Raw genomic sequence first — 25,804 nt, forward strand, 5'->3', positions numbered from 1 at the left:
CACCCGAGGGAAGCCACTGCTCCGCCTGCTCTCAGTTTCCCCTTCCAGAACAAGAGTCAGCCGTCGCCCCTCGCCTGGCTCTCAGGCTCATCCTCTGCAGGGCACGCACGGGATTGAAGTTAGGAGCTGTGCGCAGAGCCCGAGCTGGACACAGTAACTTGGCGCCAGCTCTTAACCTCTCCAAGACTTGGAGACCTCCTGTAGCGAATGGGATTAATCCACGCAGTGCCCGGCACTCGAGGCAGGGAGCTGGTGTGGTTATGGAGACGGGGCTCCGCAGGGGGGTGGGAGGGAGGGATGGGCGCTGGCCGTTGGGGCTAACAGGCTGGCCCTGGCCCTAGAAACTATAGTACTGGAATGGGGAAGCACAGACACAGAGATGGAGCCCTAACCCAGGGGAAGACCCCCACCTGGAAGAGGGGGATGGTAACCCAGCTGAAGGGGAAAAGTCTAGCACGGATGGGGCATCTGTACATGTGTGCACTGAATGACCAAATGCAGCTTACCCACACCCAGAGCTAGTGCTGTTCTCCCTGGGGAGATGAGAGGTCTTGGCTATGGATGCTCTGACACCCCTGGGCCCAAGGGCTCCAGAGCACTCTGTGCTAACGTGGGTGAATGACTTCCTTCTCCGGTGGTTACACAACGCCATACTCTGAACTTGGCATTCGAAGCTTCTCTTGAAAGGGCCTCTCTTTGCTGCATACTGCTGGCCAGCACCCTCCCTCCGCAACAGGCTTAGCTTAAGACGGGGGCTGCCAAGTCAGACGTATTCCGAACAAATCACCAGCCCTCCAGGAGCTTAAGTTTCCTCATCTGAAAAATGGGAATATTACCCATCTTCCTGATTGGATAAGAATTGAACTTCTGTGTGTAGGGGCCTGGCCTGGGGCCCACTATTTTTCAGCACCTGTCCTGTTCTTGGCTTATGTTTTCTTTCATTCAAGAAGACTTTCCAGAGAGTCCCCTAGGAACCATGGGGGACAGAAGGAAAAAGATGTGGTCCTTTTGCAGCCCTTCATCTGCTCCCTGCACTGGGCAGAGGACACAGGGATTCAGGCCAGCCTGAGATCACCAGGGCTGGGGGAGGGGGTGGAGGATACTGCAGGCTGGGGTGGGCTGGGCCGGCGGGGAATGAGGTGGGGCAGGGCTATTTAAGCCCAGGGCTGGCTGGCAACCCCAGCAGCCTGCCCTGTGAGCCGCCAGCATGGATGACATCTACAAGGCTGCGGTGAGGGACTGGGCTGGGCAGGGCTGGGGTGGATGGGCCCACTGGGGCCTCACTCAACTCACGATGGGGGGTGAGGTCACTCTACAAAGGTAGTGGGGACCTGGGAGAGGGCCCATGCAACTTTCAGCCCAGGCCCTCAAGGGGATGGATGGTGGATCTGGCATTCTAATTCCAGGGTGTAGAAGGAGTGAGGGGTTTAGGGTGAGGGGTTCAAGGTCTGGAGAGGAGCTTTTTGGAGGGTGGAGGAGGTCATAACTTTTAGCATCACGTCTGCCCCTGTCTCCAAGTGTCTGTAGTCTGTGTCACTATCTTCCAGCCACATCTCCCTTCACTTGTGTCTGTGGTTTTTGGATCTTTGCCTTTATCAGTCTCTTTCTATCTCTTTGTTCCTCCTCGTTGTCCCTCTGAGTCTCTGCTTCTGTTTCCCTGTCCCCACCTCATCCCCCTCTCCGTTTCTGCCCCTCACATTCTGCTCCTCACCCCACCCCCTACCTCCAGCTCCTTGGATGGCTGAAGATGCTGTGGAGGGTGGGACAGTTTGAGAAGGGGGCTGGTGATCCAGAATCCTGAGCTGGAAAAGGGGCTTAGAGGTTTGAGGTAGGCAGGGAAGCGCTAAGCATGGGGGAGACACAGGGAAAAAGGAATCAAGAACCAGGGCCCCCACCCCAATCAGGCCTGGAGGGCTCAGGGGTCAGTGGTTTAGCCAGGGGTGAGGGCTGGAGAGTGGTCACCCTGAGTCCCTGCAGCGTCCTAGGGTCACTGAGGGGCCTCAGATACTAGTCCCTCCCAGGAGTAGGTGGTGTTGCTGACCTCCCCCTGTCCCAGAGGCAAGGATGTTCGGCATAGACAACTGTCCCCAAGGGAACCCCTCCCTCAGCCCTGAGAGTGGAGTGCAGCCTCACTTCCGGGCAGGGGAGAGCTAGAGCTGGCTCTAGGGCTGTCCCTGCCTGTCCTACAGGAGTCCACAGAGCTGGCGGGGGAGGGAGCTGCCCTCCACCCTGTGCCCATACAAGGCCTGGTGGGGCTGGGGACTAATTTTGGCTCCTGAGGCACCAGCAGGCCAGGGGGCCAGATAATGCTGCCCCACCCCCTGCATGCCAGAGTCCCCAGAACAATCACCAGGTTTAACTTTGTCCCCCGTTAAAAATAGCCCAGTGGCCGTCCAGGTCAGGTTACAGTGGGTGGCTTTGCCTATCCCCACACTGGTTTTATTGTCCCAACCTGAGGGACAGCTGTCCCTCAGGCCACCCAGCTTGGATTTCACCAAGGGAGCCGAAAGGGCATTGAGTGGTCACTGACTATTGTTACTCGGGGTCACCTTGGCCCTGGAAGGGGCGCCCACCTGTCACCCTGGCCCTAAGCCCAGCCTCAGTGAGGCCAGCTGGGTCACCTCAGGACTTCGGGGGACAGGGAGTGAGGACTGAGGACTGTGACCTGGGAATGGCCTGCCTCTTCCTGGCTTCACTTTCCCCATCTGTGGAATGGGTTGATTTCCTTAATAGCAGCCAAGTCCTGAATCAGTCCTGAGACCTCTTTTTCTCTCCAGGTAGAACAGCTGACAGAAGAGCAGAAAAATGGTGAGTGCTCCAACATATGTGGGGGTACGACAGGGCCAGGCTGGGGGAGCATGAGGACCCCCGAGGCCGGGGTCCCTCTCACCGCAACCTCAGAGGTCTTGGAGGGAAAAGGCAGTTGGCAGATGGCCCCAGAGGTCTGGCCTTCTGGGATCCTGGCTTCTGAGCCCTGACCACTCTATCTTCCCCTCCTTCCCTTTGGACACAGAATTCAAGGCAGCCTTTGACATCTTCGTGCTGGGCGCCGAAGATGGCTGCATCAGCACCAAGGAGCTGGGCAAGGTGATGAGGATGCTGGGCCAGAACCCCACACCCGAGGAGCTGCAGGAGATGATTGACGAGGTGGATGAGGACGGTGAGCCCCCTGCCCCCCAGACCCTAGACCCACATCAGCCTCCAGTGCTTGGGCCCCAAATCCTGGCTCTGCCACTTATTACTCTGTGCCCTCGAAGGAACTTTTAACCTCTCTGAGCCTCAATCGTGTCATCTTCTGAAATGGATATAATGACCACACTCGTCTCACGGAGTTGCTATGAGAATGCATGCAGCAGGGCACCTGGGTGGCTAAGCAGTTGAGTGGCTGCCTTTGGCTCAGGGCATGGTCTTGCAGTCCCGGGATCGAGTCCTTCATCAGGCTCCCCTGCAGGGAGCCTGCTTCTCCCTCTGCCTGTGTCTCTGCCTCTCTCTCTCTCTGTCTCTCTTGAATAAATAAATAAAATATTTTTAAAAAGAGAGAGAATGCACGCAGCAAGAGCACAGGGGTTTAGTGTCAAGAGCATTCTAACCATCCCTCACTGATGGCTGGGCTGCTCACCTTGCAGGCAGTGGCACAGTGGACTTTGATGAGTTCCTGGTCATGATGGTTCGGTGCATGAAGGATGACAGCAAAGGAAAGTCTGAGGAGGAGCTGTCCGACCTTTTCCGCATGTTTGACAAGTGAGTGCATGACCCAGGATCTCTGACCTGACTCTTGCAGAGGTGGGGAAAGGGGGACAGTCTTGTGACCTCAAGGCCTCAGTTTCCCACTCTGTGCAATGGGAAAATGGGATGTCCCACCCCATTTTCAGTGCTGGCCCTGCCTTGCCTCCTGGTATCATGGGTGGGGCTTCTTCCCTTCCTCTGGCCCACACCATGAGCTCTGAGGTCCCCTTCACATCCCCGCCCCCGGCACAGAAATGCTGATGGCTACATAGACCTGGATGAGCTGAAGGTGATGCTTCAGGCTACCGGTGAGACCATCACGGAAGATGACATTGAGGAGCTAATGAAGGATGGTGACAAGAACAATGATGGCCGCATTGACTATGACGGTGAGGGGGGGCAGTGCCCTTGATCCCTCCTTGCCCACACCTTGCCCAGACCTCTTCTCTGACCTAGGTCTACTCATCTCTCCACAGAGTTCCTGGAGTTCATGAAAGGAGTGGAGTAGATACCATCACCCACGTAGAACTGCCTGTGCCACCTTCCAACTCCAGCTGGGCCCTGGGGTGGCGGCAAGGGGCCGGGGTCCCCAGGATGTGAGCTTGGGTGTGTCCTCGACCATGGGCCCTCCCTGACGGCCTCCCCCAGCCCCATCCTAGGGAATGCAAATAAAGCCCTGCTCCCTGGAGGCCTGGTGTCCAACTTTCATTCCCCAGGGGGCTGTGGATGCCTCACCAGGGCCCACTGCTGCTCTAATGACCACTTCCTGCCTTATCCCAGAGCCTATGCTCCACCCATCCCTGTACACGATCTTCTGTCAGAGGGGTTAGATTAGGCTGGCTTTTTTCTATGTCTGCCTATGCCCAGGCCCCATCTCCAGAGATTCAGCATCTAGAGTTGGCCCAGAATCTACTTTTACCAGGCTCCTGGGGGCTGTGGCTTTGACCACCAGTTGGTAGCTGAGAGGTCCTGTGCTTGGAGAGAGCAGAGCACCCTGCTAGGCCCTGGAGGCCACTCGGTGTGGCAGCCCAGCATCTTCTCAGCGCTGGTTGCAGAGAAGCTGGGTGCTACAGGGGCTCAGTAAGATGTAGCACTAGTCCATGTGCCCACTCACTTGCATTTCACGCTGGTGACACTAATTCTCTGGGACTAAGGCACACACCATCTACTCTCCCTCCATTCACCCATTTGCCAGATGAGGACCCTAGGGCCCAGAGAGGTGCAGGGACCTGTCAAGGTCATCCAGTGAGTCTGGCGGAGAACACAGCCACCTGGCTCCCCGCCCGGAGCTCTGACTGATGAGTCAGGTTCAGACAGGCATAATTTCTAGTTGACCTGAACCCCAGAGGCCCCAGAAGCCCACTTTTCCTCCCTGATAGAACGCAAGTATGAGGCTTGGCGGCTCTCAGCTTAGTAGGGGCTGGATCTGCAGCCAGAACAGAGGCACTGGCCTTGGAGAGGGGGCAGCAAGGACGTGGAGGTGTCAGCAGTGGTGCTAGCAGGAGCGACAGCTGCCACGGTGTGTAGGCTCCATCCAGAATGCCAGCAGCTGTCCTCACTCCACCCAGCCACTCCAAGGCCTCTCCACCTGTGCCCCAGCCTTAGCATTCCGCAGACAGGCCCAGCATTCTGGAGACAGTCTTGGAATTCTGGAGATGCCTCCAGTGGAGGCCAGAGCCACAGGAGCTGCCCGGTCCCTAGAGAGGCCTCTGGGAGAGCTGAGGGGTCCCTTTGGGCCTGCCCTTAGGAGCTGGAGAACTCAAGGACCTACATGTACACCGAGGAATGACAATATCCCATGAGAGGAGGCAGGGCCACTGTGAGCCCATCTGCACTTGTCACATACCTACCACGTGCTTGGCATGGGCTGGATGCTGGAACCCTTCGGAGGGAGGCCCAGTCCCTCATTCCATGAAATTTATCATCAACTCAGGAAGACAAGAGGGTGATGATGAGTGTAGTGAGGAAACCAATGTAGTACTGGAACGGGGATTATAGAGATGTGGGGGCCACGAGATAAGAGTGGTCAGGGATCCTGAAGGAAGCATGTTTCTGGTGGGACAATCAGAGAAGAGATGGGGAGTCCTTTGTGCGTGTCAAAAGCTGAGATGCCTCTGGGATAGGGTAGTGTGGATGGCAAAGCAGGGCTGGAACTGAGGGGGCAGAGAGAACGCTATAAAGTCAGGTGTCATCAGAGTGAGAAGGGCTTTCACAGCCCTGGTCCTGGATGAGGCCCCTGGGAAGAGGAAGTATAGAGAGAGGGGGGCCCGGGACTGGACACTGGGCATCCCATGTGAGTAGTCCAGGAGACAAGATATAGAGATCCCCGGGCGGGGGGCGGGGGAGATCCTGGGTGAGTGAGGGACCCTGGGAGCCAAGAGGAGGGATGGACACTTTGAAGGCAGCTGGATGCCCTGGGGTTAGGGACCTGGAGGCCCCTGATGCCTGGGCCACCTGGACATGAGGGTTTCATTGGAGTGGGATAGGTGAGATAGGAGCCCGACTGGAGACGACCAAAGGAGTGAGTGGAGGTAAAGGGGAGATGGTGATCTGGACAAACCTGGTGCAGTTTTATAGGAAAAGCGCTTTAGCTGCAGGGAGATGTGGAATCCAGGGAAGCTTGTTTGAGGAGGTGGGGCAGGGAGTGCTCAAGAACAACCCAGTGCAGCTGGCAAAGGGTGATATAAGATGCAGGGCCAAGGTTGCAGAAGGTGAGCAGCCTTGGGTCTCTGGGGAATGTTTTAAGGGCCTGGCTCCAAGCTGGGTAAGGAGAATGGGGCTGAAGGCATGAGGGAAGAACTGTGGCTGTAGGGGATACTCAGCACAGGTCGGGGTGTTCAGGGGAAGGAATGTCCTGAACGGAGATGCCAAAGGTCACATCCCTATCAGTGGTGAGCCAGAGGACGGGTGGCTGAGGTAGGGGAGGAGGAGGTGGTTGTCAGTGAGGATGATTGGGGGCACCCGGGGGATGTGGGCTGTTGTTGGGATCGGGAAAGGAGAAGAGAGAAACTCCAAGAGTGAAGCTTTCTGTGAACAAAACAGGAGGATGGGGCACCTGGGTGGCTCAGTAGCTGAGCATCTGCCTTCGGCTTAGGTCGTGATCCCACGGTCCTTGGATGGAGTCTGGCGTCAGGCTCCCCTCAGGGAGTCTGCTTCTCCCTCTACCTATGTCTTTGCCTCTCTCATGAATAAATAAGTAAAGTCTTTTTTAAAAAGAGGGTATATGGGGATGGGTTGTGCCTTAAAGAGGGGTCCACAAGGAGGGGAGCCTGTACCATTGTACTGGTGTCTCTTTTCCTGGATGAGCTTGGTTGGGGGAAGAACTAGAGTCATCTACTCCTTCCAGGCATGCTCACCCCAGAATTCTAGTTGGGAGACGCTGAGCTGTGACCCTCCACATACCCACCTGATGCATGAGCACACACATCACACATGTATGCAGCCAAGGGCTCACAAACTCCCACCAGCACAGAGCGCTGAGCTCCCCTCATGCATCACTTATTTTGACTGTTTTGCTGTGTGTTCAGTCCTCTTCATTTTTTCTGGGTTAGTCATCCTTGGCCTACATAGTGCTTCCTCCATGAAGGCTCCCTTGATCTCTTGATCAGAAGCAACCGCTGGAGTCTCCTTCTGACTGCTCTTGCCTTTTCACATTATGGTTGTCTAGTTACTCCCTGCTGCCCCGAGACTTTGATCTCCGCTGGGTGGTCCCACTGGCCAGCACAGGGACCTTGACACAGTGGCCCCTTTGGACCTCTTGCAGTTCCCTCTTTGCCCATTAGATGGCACAAGATGCCTGTGGCTGGACCCGTTGATCTGCGGTAGCAAGGCTACCTGGGGTCTGTTTCCAACTGGCCCCCAGCAAGCAGGGACCTTCGCGGAAGATCCTTACCCCCCTCCCTGATGGGGAAAACGAGGCACAAAGAGGGAGAAGACCTGCTTGAGGCCACACAACAAGTTCACAATAGAATTGGGGCTCTCAGACCCTGCTGCAGGCTGTTTTTCTGTAATGTGGGGTGGGCTGCCCTGCACATGCTGCTCCAATAGACACAGGCCTCCCTGCAGCCCCAGCTGGGCTGAGACCCCCAGGGTGAGCTAGCAGACTGAGGAGTTGTTGGGCCTCCTGCTCACAGCTGGTGGCCACATGCTAGTTGAGGGGCTGTCAGGCTCAATCTGCAGCCAGGCTTTGGCCCTCAGCCCAGTCTGAAGGCTGAAACTCCTCCCCAGGGAGATGGAGGCAGAGGGGCTCCACCCTTCTGAGGGCCCATGACATAATGACCACCACGGCAGCCCCTGTACAAGCACACCTCAGTAGTGTAGAGCCTGCTACCTCCAAGGTGGTTGCTCCCTGGCCATGGAAGCAGGAGACTGAGGCCCAAAGAGGGGAGGGCTTTAGCCAAATTTCTGGGAGGAGCCAGAGGCTGGCCTGGGCTGATGCTAGTCCTGGGCCTCCTTGAGTAGTCCCTGGTCGAATGCCGAATGCCGGGTCAGGACCCGCTGGGAAGAGGCATGCAAGTGGCAGAGGGAGATGGAGACAAGGAGATGAGGTTCCAGGTCCCTGGGTCCTTCTCATGCTGACTCAAGGAGCCAACCTATTTCCCTTCCAGGGAGGAGATGGGGGTGGGGGAGGCAGGATCCTAGTACCTCAGTAGTCCCACAAGAAAAAGAAATTCCCAGGAAGGGGCAGGGCTGAGCAAGGCCTGTTGCCAGCCTGCTGTGTGGCCTGGGCCAAGTCCTTCACTCTCTGATGCTTCCAAGTTTCTTGACCACCATCTAAGGGCTCAGGCTGGTCCATCTGGGAGGCCTCACTTGCAGGAGTTTCTAGAATCCTTGGAATTCCAACTCTGGCTGAAGTTTGAGATCTTAGTGCCTAGAGCCTCAGATTCTGAGTGAAGGGCTTTGGGGGGTGGGGGGTGGAGTGGCAGCTGCTGGGGTGGGGGACAGAGACTGGGGTTGTTGTGGGTTGGGGAGGCAACAGGAGGTCTCCTCTCTTGCCCCTATTCTATCCCTCAGGCTCCTCTCCTCCTTGTCCCTCTTCTATGGCTCTCCTGCCCTTGAATCAGTGCTCAGGGCAGAGGGAATGGGGGAGGGGGTGAGTGCCCTACCTCCACCCTCTCTCTGGAGGGATCCTTGCTGTAGGGTCTGTGTGCAAAGGGGAACTCTGGGAAGAACCCACCACTCACCAGGTGACACCCTGGATCCTGGGGCTCTGGTTGTCCAGCGTGGTTGAGGCAGCTGAAGGGCAACGGGGGGAGTTCCTAGCACCGAGTGCATCCTGTCCTCTGCCCCAGTGAGCTGGGAAGGGGCCTGGAGGCCAGACAGGGACAGGCTTGGGTGGAGGAGGCTGGGCTCATCTCTTGCCAATCCCAGATCTGTGAAGTGTGGCCAAGCTTCAAGCCCCCACCCAAAGCATGGAGTCCCTTGGACTGGAATGACCCTCCCAGGCAACTTGGGCTCTGCCAGGGGAGCTACGGAGCCAGGCCAGTGCTTCAGGGGGACTGGACTCTCGTGGCATCAGCGATCTGGGCCCAGAATCAGTTTGCCTCTGTCGTGGGGTCTCTGTTATGGGTAATGGAAGGACCTGGAGCAAAGGAGAGCTTAGCTAGACCTCTAGCAAGCCCACCAGCCTCAGATCTCTGACCCCTGACTTCTCTTCCAGGCTCTGTCCCCCTCTCTTGACATTTTTTTGGAGCCTGGGGACTTGGGTTTGTGGACATTTCATGTAAACCACCCACACCCCAGCTGGGAAAGAGTCTCCCCGATGGGAAATCAGCCAATCTGACACAGAGGCATTAACCAGGCCTGTCAGGGTGGAGAGAGAGGCGCAGCAGGTGGATGGTGGGTGGGGAGAGCCCTCCCCCTGCTCCCTCCTCCTCCCCCTGCCTTCCTGGCCCTGCGGGGTGGAGCCGCTCCCTTATAAGAGTCGGGCCAGGCGGCCTCCGAGGCAGACTGCAAGCAGCGGCGGACCCGGGGCGACCCTGGGCAGCTCGGCCGGCCGGCGGCGTGGTGCCCTTGATTCCCCGGCATGGCCCCCTCGGCCTGGGCCATCTGCTGCCTGCTGGGGGGCCTCCTCCTCCGCCGGGGCAGCCCCAGCCCCAGCCCCGGCCCCAGCGTGCCCCGCCTGCGGCTCTCCTACCGAGGTAGGGGCGGCGCGCGCCCTGTTCTAGTGCGCGTCTGTGGGAGCCCGGGACTCTGGGATGTCCGCAGCTGTGGGGTTCCCAGCCAGCACCCAGCAGTCTCTTCCGCCAGCTGGAGGGAAGCAGTGGCTCTCGCACAGCCCGTGGGAGGGATGTCACGGTCATTCCCCCACGCCGCATGGTGCTCCAGCTGCTGCCAGAGGCGGGGACTGGGAGGAGGGCAGGGCCAGGTCCCAGGAGGGTGGGGGTGGGAGAGACGGAGACACGGAGACACGGGGGATGACCTGAGGGGGCTTCTGAAAAGAGAGAGGCCTCAGTAGAGATGGGCAGAGAGAGGTGGGGAGGGACGGAGCGGACAGGAGCGCCAGATCCTGAGGTGTGTGCTCAGCCCGGGCTCCTGGTCCGCGCCCACGGGGGGCAGCAGCCTGCAGTGGAGTCCTCGCGCTATCCCCACAGCCTTGCCCCCGGCTGCCTCTTGTAGCCCACTTCCCATTGCTGGCTTTTGTTCTTCCCTCTCGTCCCAGAGGCTCTTCACAGCCCAGGGGGGTCCCAGGCTCCCCTCATTGACATCCTGGCCCAGGAGGTTCCTCTGCAGACCTGACCTGGTATGCTGTGCTGCAGCCGGCACAGACTCCTCTGAATCTGGGGAGATGGTCCCTGGGGAAGGTCCCTGAGACATGGGCGCTCCCTGATACTTCTCTGTGGGGAAACCAGCGGATTGATCACCTTCCTTTGGGAACCCCAATCCAAGTGAGGACACCATACTGCTCTGGGAAGTCTGAGAGGGGAGACATGGCTCTACTCTGGAGAGCTCATAGTTGGGTTTCGGGGAGAATGTGGGCCTGTCCTGGGAGCTGCGGTTTGGGGTGGAACGTCAGGCTGTAAGAAAAAGCCTGTGGAAAGTACTGTCAGCCATGGAGGGCTTCCTGTAAGAGGCTGTTGATGAGTTTGGGGATGGAGTGGGTGCTGGGCTGACCACTTTGGATGGGTCGTTCTTTGGATAGGTGTAGGATAGCTGGCTTTCCCAAGGCTGGCAAATGCCCCTCCCCACCGTATCCTGCTGCCTGCCCCTTTGGCACTGTTACCTCCATCTCCCTAGCCAAACCCCAAGAACTTATTTCAGGATCCTCAGCTCCTGGGACCAGCATCCCCAGCCAGCCACCCTCCCCCCACCACCACTGAGGCCTGGGAGGGCAGTGTCTATGGAGGAGAAAGCCTTCCTTAGTCACATCCCTGGACTAGAGCCTGGGGCTCCGCCAGGCCGTACCTGGCCTTTCCCATCCCCAGGCCTTTCCCATCCCCAGGCCTTTGCCAGGTGTTCCCTCGGCTGGGAATGCTCCCCCTTGTCTGTCCCATCGAGTCAGCACACTGCTCACACTCACCCACCCTTCCTCCGGGCTCTTCCAGCACTTTGCCCAGCTTGCTACCATCCGTTCTGCCAGTGAGGCCACCTTCCCTGGGGACTGGGTAGGGCACAGATGGGCCTGTGGCAAGGAGATGTTAACTGGAAGATCAAGGGACTAAGGAATGGAGGAGTAGGCAGCAGGACTGAGCCCCCTGCCCCACCCACCCCCAGGAGTCCTCTCCCAGAAGCTCTCCAGCAGGCCTGTGGATGGAAACATTTTCCAGATGTGCATGTGGGTGTGGTGGGGGGGGTGATGCACAGCTGGGACCCTCCACCTCCACACCTTAGCTGGGGAAGTGGGCCGCGAAGTAGGCACTGATCCTCTTCCTGCTCTCGGCTAGATCTCCTGTCTGCCAACCGCTCTGCTGTCTTTCTGGGTCCCCGGGGCTCGCTGGACCTTCGGGCCATGTACCTGGATGAGTACCGGGACCGCCTTTTTCTGGGGGGCCGTGATGCCATCTATTCTTTGCGGCTGGACCAATCATGGCTGGATCCCCGGGAGGTGAGTGGGACTGACAGAGGGGAGCCTCTGTCTGAGAGCTGGGAGGCCAGTCTGGGAAATAGGCTGTGAGGTCAGGAGTCAGCCAGGCTGTGTTGTAGGTCCTGTGGCCGCCGCAGCCAGGACAGAAGGAGGAGTGTGTTCGCAAGGGAAGAGATCCTTTGGTGAGTGCTGTCAGGAGTGACTGCCCCCCCCAAGCCTTGACCAATGCCCAGGGCTTGACCCCCAGTATAGCCTGTGGGCACTCCCCCAGGTACTTGTGCTAGGGGCCTTCTGCAAAGAACATCACCTCCACCTTTGATCCCCAGAGTTGATCAGCCAGGCAGGGCTGAATCCTGGGGCCCAAGGTAAGGACCCCCTCATTCCCTCCACCCCACCCCTTCTCTCTGCTAGGTGGAGTGTGCCAACTTCATACGGGTGCTGCAGCCCCACAACCGGACCCACCTGCTGGCATGTGGCACTGGGGCCTTTCAACCCACCTGCACCCTCATCACGGTCGGGCACCGGGGGGAGGTGAGCCTGGGGCAGGCCCCACAAGGGACTGGGAAGCAGTGGCATTTCCTTCCTGCTGTCTGAACGCTCCCTATTGAGCCTGCTCAGGGCAGAGGGGTCAGGAGCCTGAAAGGCATCTTTGTGCCAGGCTGACCCTGTTGGCGAGGTCCTGAATGAGGGCGCCTTCCGCCCACTCTCCAGCTGCACGCGATGGCCACTGCCCGGCGGGGTCGGGGAGGGGGGTGGGCTGGTGCTGCTTTCCCAGGTGACATCCTTCCCCCCTTCCTCTCTCTCCCCCAGCATGTGCTCCATCTTGAGCCCAGCAGTGTGGAAAGTGGGCGGGGGCGGTGCCCACATGAGCCCAGCAGTCCCTTCGCCAGCACCTTTGTAGGTGGGTGATGCCCAGGCCAGGGTGTGCCCAGGATGGGCATGATGAGGGTGGGTGCTGGCCAATGTCATTTGGAAGTGTTGGGGCCAACTATGGAGCCTGGCCCTCCTTCCCTGATTCTGCCCCATTCTCACCTAGGTGGAGAGCTATACACGGGTCTCACTGCTGACTTCCTGGGGCGCGAGGCCATGATCTTCCGGAGTGGGGGTTCCCGGCCAGCTCTGCGTTCTGACTCTGACCAGAACCTCCTACACGGTGAGCCTAGGGTCTGCCCAGGGCAAGGCTGGCTGGGGTCTGCCCCTGGCACTGATAGGGAGGCACGAGAGCTGGCCCTGGAGCGGACATGGGAGGGACCGCCCAGCCCCACTCTACTCCCTGGGACTCCAGCCTCCAGTGGGATCCCTGTGCCTTTTCCCCTCCCAGCTGGCCTCAGCACCTCCCCATCACTCCATTCTCCCCTGTGAGTCCCTCCCAACCAGCTGTACCTTGTCACCTCCCAGACCCTCGGTTTGTGATGGCTGCCCGAATTGCTGACAACTCCGACCGGGACGATGACAAGGTGTACTTCTTCTTCTCGGAAACTGTGCCCTCACCCGATGGTGGCCCAGGCCATGTCACCGTCAGCCGTGTGGGCCGTGTCTGTGTGGTAAGAGCTGTGAGGAGGCAGTGAGGTTCAGATCCTCACCATACCCCCTCCCTACACCTGTTCCCACAAGCAGCAGGAGGGAAACTGAGGCAAGCATGTGAAGCCAACATCCATGCCTCTCCTCACAAGGATGTGAGGGTGGAGGAGCAGGAGTGAGGGGGCGCCCATCCCCGTGGAGCTCAAGGCTGATTCTGATCTTCTACCCCCCAGAATGATGCGGGTGGCCAGCGAGTGCTGGTGAACAAATGGAGCACCTTTCTCAAGGCCAGGCTGGTGTGCTCGGTGCCTGGCCCTGGAGGTGCTGAGACCCACTTTGACCAGCTGGGTAAGGGCATGGTTGGGGTGGGCATGGATGTGGGTGTGGGGGGCTCAGAGCCAGTGAGTGGGGGGCATTGACGGTGGCCTTCTGTCTCCCAGAGGATGTGTTCCTGCTGTGGCCCAGCACAGGAAAGACCCTTGAGGTGTATGCTCTGTTTAGCACAGTCAGGTGGGCACTCAGGCCTCCCCCCACATTCCTGTCCCTGGTCTAGTCTCTGCACCCCCAGCGTCCTCTGCTGAGCCTCTGCTTTCATGTCCTGACTTTACTGTGGGTCCTTTCTGTTCCTGACTCAGTGACTCTCAGGCTCTATTCTCTATCTCCCTCTCTTCAAATTTGTCTGGGTGTCCTTGTTTTGGGGTCTCTGCTATCTGCAGGCACCATCACCCTCTGTCCTGTCCGTGGAGTCAGGCTGCCCCCTTCCCACCTAGGACAGCCACCCTGGCCTGACTGTCCCTGTCCTCCCCTCAACAGTGCCGTGTTCCAGGGCTTCGCTGTTTGCGTGTACCACATGGAGGATATATGGGAGGTCTTCAAGGGGCCCTTTGCCCACCAGGATGGTCCCCAGCACCAGTGGGGACCCTATGGGGGCAAGGTGCCCTTCCCTCGGCCTGGAGTGGTGAGTATCGACCTGGAGCCAGGCCAGGGAAGAGGGCCGAGCAGTTACCAGAGGGACTCCACCTTGGGACAACCTTGTGGCTGAGCCCGGGCTCCAGAGGGGAGCAGAGCCCCGACCACATTAAGGAGGCTTTGCTACAGCAAGAGGATCCCTCCGAGGCGGGCAGGCCTGGGCAGTGGGGCCTGGAAATGAACTGGGCTGGGGAACGTGTGGTCCCGGGATGCTTCAGGTGCTCCCTTTGCTGCCACTCACAGTGTCCCAGCAAGATGACGGCACAGCCTGGACGACCCTTTGGCAGCACCAAGAACTACCCGGATGAGGTGCTGCAGTTCGCCCGAGCCCACCCACTTATGTTCCGGCCTGTGCGGCCACGATTGGGCCGCCCTGTCCTTGTCAAAACACACCTGGCCCAGCAGTTGCGCCAGATCGTAGTGGACCGAGTGCAGGCAGAGGACGGGACCTACGACGTCATCTTCCTGGGGACTGGTGGGTGGGCTGAACGGGTGGCCCGGGCTGGGGAGGTGTGCTGGTGGTGGGCAGGGGGGAGGGCAGTTCCTTCTTCTCCCACTGACCCCTCTTCTCCTGCCTCAGACTCAGGCTCTGTGCTCAAGGTCATCGCCCTCCAGGGTGGAGACTCCACTACATCTGAGGAGGTGGTCTTGGAGGAGCTCCAGGTGTTTAAGGTGAGGGGGAGCTGGGGGCAGGGGGGACTGGTGGGAAGGGTCCCCTCCAGCCCCATTGCTATGTCTAGGCCTGGCTCTGGGGACACATGGAGCAAAGTACAGGAGAGAGATGGGCCTGTCTTTATTGACCTTGCAGCCAGTGGGAGGTGAAAGTGAGATCATCACTGCTGTAGGGGCCTTGCTGATGCTTCTGTCTGCGCCCCCCCGGGGGGGGGGAGCAGAGAGAAAAGTGGGAGGGTCCTAGGAGGGGTGTCCAAGGTGATTGACTCTTGACAAAGCCCTGCCAGGCTCAAGCAGTGGTGAGGGGGTGGTTGAGATCCCAAGTCCCTAGAGGCTTCTGTGGTCCCCTCTAGAGAGCCAGGCAGGATGTCATCGGCATCTGGGAGACTGCTGTGCTCCTGACATGGGATGGGTGATGTGGGACAGCTGCCTCATTGCTGGAAAACAGGGCTGTGGGAGGGGACACCAGAGCTTTGTGCTTTTTACTAAGCCTTCTCCTTGGAGGCCAGCCAGGGTGAGAGGACCTTTCTAATAACTCGACATCTGGGAAAGAATGTCTGGCCTTAGTTGCCAAGGAGGGCGCTGACCCAGGCTGGGAGATAGGTGTCTCCTATGGGAGGGCTGGACGTGGCTGAAGCAGGGATGCAGAGGAGGTCTGGCCTCAGGCCACCTCTCTCTGAGACCCTGCTCCTTCCTCAGGTGCCAACACCCATCACTGACATGGAGATCTCTGTCAAAAGGGTAAGAGCAGCTGATATCCCACCCTTTCTTCTTCAAACCCCTCAACTGAAGCTCTTTGAGCTGGGCTGCTGTCTGCTGGAAAGCAGTGCTGCAGCAGACCCTGGGGCTGCCTGATTAGGCCTCACAAAGAGGCCTGAGAGTCCAGCAGGGAGCTGAGAGGCCCATGCATGAAACCAGTGGGCAGTGGGAGCCCTTAGTAAGTGAGGCTGTGTTTGGAGAAGGGGAGAGTCACAAAGGCCAGTGACCCTGGGGAGGCCGATTCATGCTTGGAAACAAAATCCAGGGATGGTTGGGTGGCTCAGTGGTTAAGAGTCTGCCTTTGGCTCAGAGCATGATCCCAGTCCGGGTGTCGAGTCCCACATTGGGCTCTCTGCATGGAGCCTGCTTCTCCCTCTGTCTATGTCTCTGTTTCTCTCTGTGTCTCTCGGGAATAAATAAATAAAATCTTAAAAAAAAAAAAAAAAAAAAAGAAAACAAAATCCAGAATTTAAATCAAATAGGGGAGAGCCACTTTTTAGAGGCCTGCTGGGTCCTTTTGCAAGTGGCAAAATCTCAAGTTTATCTGCCCCAGTTTATCTTTGGGTAAATCCCAGCTTTTGCATTAGGATTGCTTAAAGCAGAGTGCACTACTAAGGTCAGAGGCAGGTCAGGATAAAGACTATTGAGGTAGAGAGCAAAGGTCAGCAGCAGGAAGGGCTTGGAGAAGCCCCTTAGAGAAAGGTCTGCCCCATGCCCTCTGTATCTTAGCAGAGGATCTGGTGTATGTCAGGTGGGTGATAAACATGTTTGGTTTCTGGGGATGCATCCAAGAGGTTCTGGAAGACTGCTTGCAAATGGGGGTGGGGCAGTCTCAGGAAGCCCAAGGGGGCCAAGAGCCTAGCTGCTTCCAGGTGGGACCCAGGCTCACCTTGGCTCTGTTTGTGTCCCTCCCAGCAAATGCTGTACGTGGGCTCGAGGCTAGGCGTGGCCCGGCTGCAGCTGCACCAGTGTGAAACTTACGGCAGTGCCTGTGCCGAGTGCTGCTTGGCCCGAGACCCATACTGTGCTTGGGACGGTGCCTCCTGCACCCGCTATCAGCCTGGCACCGGCAAGCGCCGGTTCCGCAGGCAGGACATCCGGCACGGCAACCCTGCCCTGCAGTGCCTGGGCGAGAGCCAGGAAGGTGAGTGGTGGCAGGCGTAGGCACCAGCGGGCTCCCACAGGCCCCTCCTCACCCCTCTGTCCCTGCTCAACCCCTGAGAAGTGTAACCTCTGACTGAACCTGTGTTAGCACCCAGCCCTCAGTTTTCCTACGTGTGCAGTTCCCATCAGTTTATGGGTATAAGGTCTTTGCACAGAGTGATGGACACTTAGGTCCCTGTCACACTGGGGGGAGCCCTGGGGTCCCAGAGTCCTGAGTTGAGCCCCTCTCCACCTCCCCTCAGAGGAGGCTGCAGGCCCCATGGCAGCCACCACAGTCTATGGCACGGAGCACAACAGCACTTTCCTGGAGTGCCTGCCCAAGTCTTCCCAGGCTGTTGTGCGCTGGTTCTTGCAGAGGCCAGGAGGCCGGGGGCCCGACCAGGTAAGCAAGGACCCTGTCTCCTGCCTGCATGTGTCCTGATGCCACGTCTCTCCCTGAACCCCAAGCCTTGAACCCTAGGAAGGGGCTCTGAGGAGGAACCTGCCAAGGTCAACTGAAGAAAAGTGTGTATTAAGTCCCAGGGAGAAGGTGCCCTTCTTCCTGACTCTGGGAACGCCCAAGTCAGATGTGGCTGCAACCCATTCAGTGCATTAACTCCCAGACCCTGAACTGAGCTCTGGGAGGTGGGTGGCAGAGACGGAAGAGAGGGAAGGGGGTCTGGGCTGGTCAAGAAGCCCCCCATGCTTACACATATTGCTCATCTTTGAAGGAGTCTCTTCCCAGGGGGTCTTGGTTCTCCTCTGCCCCAGGGTGGTGCCTAGAAAATTTGCACACGCATACATCCCTATACACACACCCACTGCCTAGCTCAACACTCTCTCCACGGAGTCCAGCTGTCTGCCCAGGCCTTTTCCTCCCCCAACCAGAAAGGTCTGTCAACCCCAGAACTGGCTTCAGTCTGGGGCCCAAGGAAAGCGTGGGTGAGGTAGGGTGAGGATCCGTTCCCCAGCCTTTCCTGTGGGCAGAGAAGGGGAGGGAGTGGGTTGATTACAGGAGGGGCTCTCCTTCCAGCTTGGGAACTGGGGGAGGCCAGCTTTGGGCCAGCTGTTGGGCTAGGCACTAAGAAAACACCCCCAGGGGGCCAAAGGCAGGGAGCAACAAGATGGTTACACAATACTTACCGCCCAGGCAGTCCAGCCTCCACATGCAGATGAGCAGACAGGGTCCAGGCTGAATCAGAAGAGCTTTCCTGCATTCTGCAGCGTGATGGGCACTCAGCCCACCCCTCGCTGGTGTAGTGAACAGTGTAGACAGGGATGGAGAAGGCTGTGCATATGTGTGTGTGTGTGTGTGTGTGTGTGTGTATAGAAGGGACTTCTAGTCCTAGGGTAATGGGTATAGTCCTCCCTGAATAAAAGCCCATAAGTACCCCTTTACCCACTCTGGTCCCTGGGACTGTTGGAAGGGCCCCCTAAGGCCAAGGTAGGTGCCCTAGAGCTCTGACTAGGGGAGAAACCAAAGCCTCCTTTGCTGGCCTCATCCTGGGTCCTGGGAGGGTGAGAGCCTACCTACAATTAGCTCACAGTCGGGAGGAGGAAGCCAGCCTGGGCAGGAAAGAGTGAGAAGAGGAGTGCTTCAGCACCAGGCCCTGAGATGTGAATATGGAAAAGCAGGGAGAGAAACTGATGGTGCATGTGCCCTACTCCATGCCCCCTACACACCCTCTCACATGCCCCCCACAGGTAAAGACAGATGAGCGAGTCCTGCAAACAGATCAGGGGCTGCTGTTCCGCAGACTCAGCCTCCTAGATGCAGGCACCTACACCTGCAAGACACTGGAGCATGGTTTCTCCCAGACTGTGGTCCGCCTGGCTCTGGAAGTGATTGCAGCCTCTCAGCTCAACAGCCTGTTTCCCCGGGAGCCAAGGCCAGAGGAGCCCCCAGCCAGGGGAGGCCTGGTGTCTACTCCCTCCAAGGCCTGGTATAAGGACATCCTGCAGCTCATCGGCTTTGCCAACCTGCCCCGTGTGGATGAGTACTGTGAGCGCGTGTGGTGCTCCTCCAGGAGCCGGGGCAAACAGGCCAAGGGCAAGAACTGGGCAGGGCTGGAGCTGGGCAAGAAGGTGAAGAGCCGGGCGCAGGCCGAGCGCAATCGGACACCCCGGGAGGTGGAGGCCACGTAGAAGGGTGTGGAGGAGAGGGTGGTTGGGATGGACTGGGTGGCCCGGCAGCCCCCAGAGTCTCCCACCCACCCAGCTAGGACAGAGGGGGGCCAATGTGCCTGACTGCCTCTTAGAAATGGAAGTCTCTGCCCCCCATACTTATACCAGGCTGCCCACAGGAAAGGCTGGGGCCCGATAGAGGGGCCCTGTGTCCAAGCCTGTGCCCTGCCCCTCTGTGCTCTCGGTCCCAGGCTGGAGCCAGCACCCTCTGGCTGCTGCCAACCCTAGTGGGCCTGCTGTTTGTTCTCAGAGGTGGCCCCCAGAACACATTTCCGGCTGTGCCTGGAGGTGAGAGGCCTGGGTGGTTCTTTCCCAGCCAGCAGAACAATGGCCATTCTGAGTGACCCTTGGAGTGGGTGTGTGGGTGCGTCTGAGGAGGTGTCTGGGCAGGGGCCCCTTAGGCAGCCAGAGGAGGATGGAAGTTGCCTCTAGGCTACCACCCATTAAGAGGACCTCGTGTGACTTAGGGCAGGGAAGTAGAGGTACCGGGAACATGGAACACTAAGACCCTTCCCCACTTTGTGCCCTGATATCTTGGTGGCTCCCTGCCTACCACCTCTTCTCCAACACAGAATCATAGAATCTTTGACAGCTGGAACTTCCTAGGATCCTGGGGGTGGGGGTGCGGGTGGGGTGTCTGGCTCTCAGGCCCCACATCAACCAAATGGTGTCTCACAGCTTGACTTCCCTTCTCCAGGCCAGGTTCCCTGGCACTCCCAGACCTCCTGATGAGATTCCCCCTTCCCACCAGCAGGGCCTTCATGCTGATGAGCAGGGAGAGGGTGATGTCTAGAAGAAAGTCATCCCCTGTCTCTCTCTCTGTGGATTAGAGATGGGGAGAGGGGAGCCAGGGAAGCAAGAGGCAGGGGGAGGAGGCTCTTTCGCAGGGCAATGCAAGCATGCCCACAGCTAGGGAGGATGGGAATGTGGCAGCTCCCTGAGCAAGCTGCAGCTGGTGGGAGGACCAGGCCTGGGGCCACAGAGGATTGGGAGGCATCTGGGATGGGGAGAGGGTGAGAGATCTAGGATGGGCTAGAGCAGGCATTCTCAAGAACCCAAAATAGATCAATTAGCTCAGGAGCCACAGGAAAGCCAGATGTTTCCCAGCCTGGAATCTTTGGTTTCTACTAAGTGAGGGTTGGTGGTGAATGGTTGCATTTATGATGACTTTTCTCTTTTAAAGGAAAAAAATGGGGGGGCAAAAGGTTGCTAAGTCCTGCTGGTTCTTGGGGGTGAGGCTCAGGTGGCCAGGATGCATTTTGTCTGGGCATGTAAGGAGGTGTTTTTCCATCAGCAGTGATGTGTTTCTTGGGCTGGGGAGCAGAGGAGAGGAGAGGAGGAAGATTGAATGAAAAGTCATTCCCAGCCTGCATATGAGCAAGTTAGTGATGCACAAAAGCAATGGGAGGTGGGGGGTAGGGGGCAAGAGCATCAGGTTTGGGATTCCCTCCATGAAAACAACCAAGATGAAGAAATGAAGAAAAAAAACATAGAAAAGCAGGAGAAGGCTTCCTGCTCCACTGAACTCAAACCCAGACTGTACATCTGCCTTGGATTTTATCTGAATTACCCCATGATGCCCAGAGAACTGGGATCCAAAATAGGCCCCCCTTCTTTGACTTCACTGGAAGTGAACCAGAGGCACTGAGATTGACCCGACAACCCCTTGGGAAGCCGTGGGCCTAAGGTTGCTGTGGCTGAGGTGTCAGCAGGTAAAAGCAGAGGAGAGGACTGTAAGAAAGGGACCTGGAGGAGGGACTAGAGGGGGAGGTAGAGGCCATGGAAGAGGGGGAGGAAAGAGCATGAGCCCAGGAATGGGTGCACAGGGCTGCAGCCCCTCTATCCCGGAGAAACAAGGAAGAAATGACCAGGCTCTCAGTGGCCCCTAGGCTGGACCCAGGCAAGGCCTGCTCCAGGCAGGGTTCTCTGGGGAAGTTACTCTGGAAAATGGAGGAGCTCAAAATCCTGAACAACGAACACCTGTACTTAGAAAATTACGGACGGCTTCTGCCAGCTTCCCACACTTCCCACCCTTGTGGTACTGTGTGTGATTAACTCCTGGAAATGCCTCTATGTGTGAATTCTATTTTTGTATTCATATGTTGAGATCAGCCTTGTGGTTTCTGTCTTCAGAGTACACTTATCATAATTACTATTGTAATTTTTATTGTCATGACCACCTGTGTGCTTTGATGAAGCTCCACAGTGGTCTAGCACACAGATCTACAAGGAAAGCCATGCAGTGAATATTTACATCATGTAATTATATTATTGTATCTCTGTATTTCTGTTCTAAACTGACTGATGTCATCTGCGTGGGCTAGAAATGAAGAGCCTTTCCATCTATTCCAGGAGGGAGAAGGCCACGCTAAGTGGTATATTCTAGAAGGCAGGGAGATGAGCATAGGGGAAGGAAGGAAGGAGTCAAAGGGCTTTGTCTAGGAAACTGAGATCGCTTATTAAATTAGGAAACTCATGCCCCTCAGGCTTCTGAGACTGACCTTCTTGGACTTCAGGAAGATCTTGAGTCAGAAAAAAAATGCTGGCAAAGGGCAGCTGGGCACGTAGGCAAGCCCCGTTCCTTTTCCACAGTAACTCTTGATATTTGTAACAGCAACACTTGGCCTGGTGCCTGTCTTCGTGGCAAGTCACATACCAACATATATTAAGGCCACTGTGCCCTTGCCTGGGGAGCCAGGCTCTGCTGTGGGGGTTGCAGCTTCTGAGGAGGAGGGGAAGTCTGGATGCTGCTGAAGGCGCCACTGACCACAGCTCCCACTCCCCTGGTGACATCATGCCCCTGCCCAAATAACAGAGCCCAGTGGTGCTGGAGGGAGATGGGAAAAGGCAGGGGTGATTTGCAGATGGGAGGGACATCTTGCCAGGGAGACTAGCTTCTTGCTTGCCTGGTCCCCTCAGTGTATACCACAGAGTGGGGGTGCTTAACAGTTCAGTTGTCCATCCCATGGTGTAGCGCTAGAGTGGGACCCCTCCTTTTGCTCCTGGGCTTGACAGAACTGAACCACTCTGCCCTGCCCTATGCAGCCACCACCACCACTGCCTAAGAAGCATCATCAGCACCCACTTGGCAGAGTGTGGAGCTGAGAGGGCTGTGTGAACTTGACTTCTCTCCCCAGGACACAGCAGCTCTGTTTCCACCTTCCCACCCCTTGGGCCTGGACTTTTCCCCCTCATGCCTCCCACCCTAAGCCTTATTTCCTGCTCAAGGGCCTCCCTCTCTCTCTTTCTCTGGTGGCTTTTTTCTTCACAGTCTCGTATTTCCCCTAATCTTTGGGCCTGTGTCATCATTTCCCAAATGTGTTTAGTGCTGGAAAGAGGCTTCAAGAAAGACACAAGGTGAGCATTATCCAAAATGGTGTCTTGTGGAATGTGAGATCCTCTGTGATAAGGGTCAGATAAATACGGGATTTCTGTGCCTTTAGCCCCCACGGAGCTGCTGTGTGTGCAGCCCGTTTGCTCTGTGAAATCCCTGAGAAGTCCACAATAATCTCTCATTAATTTGCATGTCTGCTGAGAGCTACATGATTCTCCCAAACCTGGGGTCCTTATTTCCCCCTCAAGTAATCACCACCTCATGTTTTTACTGTGTCGAAACATACTTTGGGAAAATGCTGATTTGATTAATTCCTTCCCCTGCCATGTGAGATCAGTTTATTAATCTATGCTTTCTTTTTTTTTTAATTTATTTATTTATGATAGTCACACACAGAGAGAGAGAGAGAGAGAGAGGCAGAGACATAGGCAGAGGGAGAAGCAGGCTCCATGCACCGGGAGCCCGACGTGGGATTCGATCCCGGGTCTCCAGGATCGTGCCCTGGGCCAAAGGCAGGCGCTAAACCGCTGCGCCACCCAGGGATCCCTTAATCTATGCTTTCTAAGCCTGTACACTCTGGAGGCCCTGGCCTTCCAGATCCCATGGCAGGCACTGGAGCAGGACCCGCTGTCCCGGGGCCAGGGCTGCCAGGCCACCAATTTGCCGGCCCTGGGGTCTGGCCTCTGCCCATCTTCCCACACTGTCTGCCTCCACAGCCCACTTTGAGCAAGATGCTCTGCGGATGGCTGGGGTTCACCCGCAGCCTTGGCTGCCCAGCAGTCCAGCAGATTCACTTCTAAGGAAGGGTAGGGGTAGGGAGGGAGCAGAACAGGGGAGGAAAAGAGCTCTTTTCACTTTCTCAAATGGCCTCCTTGCACTCAGCTAAGCCCAGGTCAGTTCCTAGGCAGACTTTGAATCCCCCAATTGGAGGAGGGGGCAGGCAGCAGCCATCAGGAGCCGAGCTGTCCTCTCCATGGGCTGTCAGGGGCCCCAGGTGCAGATATAGTGCTGATGGGAGTGGGGGTGCTGGATAGGGACCTCACTCACATGCCTCTGCCAGTCCACAGCACTGAGGCTTCCCCAGCCAGCCACATCTCCTTCTTAGAACTAGGAGGCAATTGCTCAGAAACAGCCTGATTTCCATTCCTAGTTAGGTAGCCACCCCAGCCTTCCCCAAGTGCTGATTCTCAGGATCTCCCCCAAGAAGGTTCAGCCCACACCAAGGTCAAATCCCCAAGGTTTTCTAAGACTACAAACTTGGACTTGGTGTAGGGAGAGAGTGAATGGGTGGGGCTGGGTTTCATATCTGACTAGGAGCTTAAGGATTGTGGGGCCCCTGCCCTGGTTCCTCTTCCGGACTCACCCACCCACCCTGGTGAACAGGAGATGAGGCAACAGCAGCTATGGCTCTGTGCCCACTTCCCACTGCCCTGCCCCTGCCCACCCTTGCTGTGGGTACGGCTACTGGCCCCGTTCCCTAGAGGCCTTGTCCTAATGAAGCCTTTCACTTTCCCTGCTGGATTTTCACTAAGGAAACTCCTGGTTCCTCAATGCAGCCTTTTAAAAGATCATTCTCCACTGAGGATGGGAAATGCTCCACAGACTCTAGGAGGGCCTCCTATGAGGCCCACCTGCTCCTATCCTCACCCGGACCTTGGCAGTCAGCTAGTAGCTTATACTTAGGGACTCTGCTGAGGCAGACTCAGGTGACCAGTCTTGACCTCTTTCCCCCAGGAAGGAAGATGACTGGAGTGGACTCTAATCCATCCCAATAGGGTGTGTTTTACTTTCCTAAGCATCCCACTGCGCAGAGAGGGAAGACCAGGAAAAGGGGACTGTTGTGGGCTGTCAAGGATTCCAAAATAAATTAACAGAGGCCTGCAGCAGAGTCTAGGGGTCTGCCATCAAATGGAAAGGACTCTAGTAGTAGGACACACAAAGCCCATATGGGACTGTTAGGAGGACAAGGCGGGCTCTGCTTTCACAGATAAAGGTACAGAAGAATGATATGGCAAACCAGCAGCTTGCTTTATGGACATGACCTCATCTGTTCACGCTGCCCCCCACCCCCAGCTGATAAGAATCTGGTGCTGTTTCCTGTAGTCCAAGGGTCTCGGACAATGGTGTGAACAGGCTGGCCCTGCTGGAAAGGACATTGTTTAGGGAAGAAAAAACACACCAGCACAAAGACAGGGCAGGACCTGTCTAAATGTAAGGGCCTGTTTACAGATCCCTGATTTCCAAGAGGGGGGGAACACAATGGGGAATTGTTTTTGGTGAGTCTGGAGTCCCCTTTAGAATACTCCTGGGGTCTGGGGATGGCTTTGATGGCCTAGACAGGTCTCAGATGCTCTGAGGGGGATGGACATTGATGGCATGGATGCCTTCCTGTTTATCAGAGGTGCTTGCAGGGCAGGGTCAAGGAACAAGTTTACACCAAAGACAACGGGGAGGAGCCCCAGGCCTCTCCTTTCTTCCGGGCCTCTAGCTATTGCACTGCTTAGCTGTTGCACATGCTAGAGGTGGTTTGCTACAGAGAAGCTAGAACAAAGTTTTTTGTTTTCTTAAAAAAAGCAAGTTTTTGGTTTATGACCTCCAGTTGCCACATTGCTTTTTGGGAAAAAAATGTAGAAGGCATGAGACCCTTCCAAATAGTAGACGCCTCTGGAATGGGGCTTCCTAGCTTAGTCACTAGGGAGACTATTTATACCTGGGGACTCCCAGGTAGTTGCAACGTACCTCCAGCTAGCCTGGGAGCACATAGGAGTTAACAAAGTGTCCCTCAGGGCAGGGCCAATGGAAACGCTATTTCTCATAGCAACCTCCTGTCTGGTCCACAGGTTAGAGCGTTTGATGTCACTAACTAGAGGCCTTAATGTGTGTGTGTGTGTGTGTGTTTGAGGAGAGTGGGGCAGAAGAACAGAACTGTATCACCCATTTCTCTTGGAACTGGCAGTCCTCATTTTTGAGGGTAGGAGGAGGGCAGCTGGAATTATGAGGATCACTTTGGGTCTGGACCATGAAGGCAGACCTGACTGAGGATTTGACCTGTGATGGAAATGTCATTAATAACTTTCATACTAAAAAAAAAAAAATAATAATAATAATAATAATAATAATAATAACTTTCATACTAATCTCTAAACCCAATACCAGCATATCTCATGAATAAACACAAATGGATGTGTTTAGAACAAGTGAAGAGCAGTAAGTCCTATGCAATCCCAAAATAGAAGCAAGGTTTCATAAATAAGCCTTTCTCAACCTTCCAGCTCTAAAGGGTTAGAATCTTCTTCCTCAAAATGCTAACAGTGCCCTCTGTTGTTTGACAGTAAAACAACAGGTTCATGAATATAAGGTATAAGCACTTCTGTCAATTCAGTAGATATCAAACTGCCTCTGAATGTGGGGTCTGGAGCCACACATCATGGAGGGGGGGAAAGGTTAATAAGACAAACAGATCCCTGCCTTTA

General features: G+C 56.6%; 2 protein-coding genes across 2 annotated transcripts; both read left to right on the forward strand.

Moving 5' to 3' along the window:
* Positions 1–1,100: 1,100 nt before the first annotated feature.
* TNNC1 (troponin C1, slow skeletal and cardiac type) lies at positions 1,101–4,414 on the forward strand. Its single transcript, XM_038566242.1, has 6 exons — positions 1,101–1,231; positions 2,778–2,808; positions 3,014–3,160; positions 3,627–3,741; positions 3,979–4,115; positions 4,203–4,414. Exons 1-6 carry the CDS (start codon positions 1,208–1,210, stop codon positions 4,232–4,234), a joined length of 486 nt encoding a protein of 161 aa, XP_038422170.1. The 5' UTR covers positions 1,101–1,207; the 3' UTR covers positions 4,235–4,414.
* A 5,262-nt stretch (positions 4,415–9,676) lies between these two features.
* Positions 9,677–25,426, forward strand: SEMA3G (semaphorin 3G). The gene is made up of 16 exons (XM_038566243.1): positions 9,677–9,866; positions 11,610–11,770; positions 11,869–11,931; positions 12,161–12,280; positions 12,560–12,650; positions 12,786–12,902; positions 13,148–13,293; positions 13,504–13,618; positions 13,711–13,780; positions 14,084–14,228; positions 14,483–14,714; positions 14,820–14,911; positions 15,611–15,652; positions 16,586–16,814; positions 17,077–17,216; positions 18,518–25,426. Exons 1-16 carry the CDS (start codon positions 9,752–9,754, stop codon positions 18,956–18,958), a joined length of 2,319 nt encoding a protein of 772 aa, XP_038422171.1. The 5' UTR covers positions 9,677–9,751; the 3' UTR covers positions 18,959–25,426.
* Positions 25,427–25,804: the final 378 nt, after the last annotated feature.

Source organism: Canis lupus, chromosome 20 (assembly GCF_011100685.1).
Source record: "Canis lupus familiaris isolate Mischka breed German Shepherd chromosome 20, alternate assembly UU_Cfam_GSD_1.0, whole genome shotgun sequence".
Classification (NCBI taxonomy): domain Eukaryota; kingdom Metazoa; phylum Chordata; class Mammalia; order Carnivora; family Canidae; genus Canis; species Canis lupus.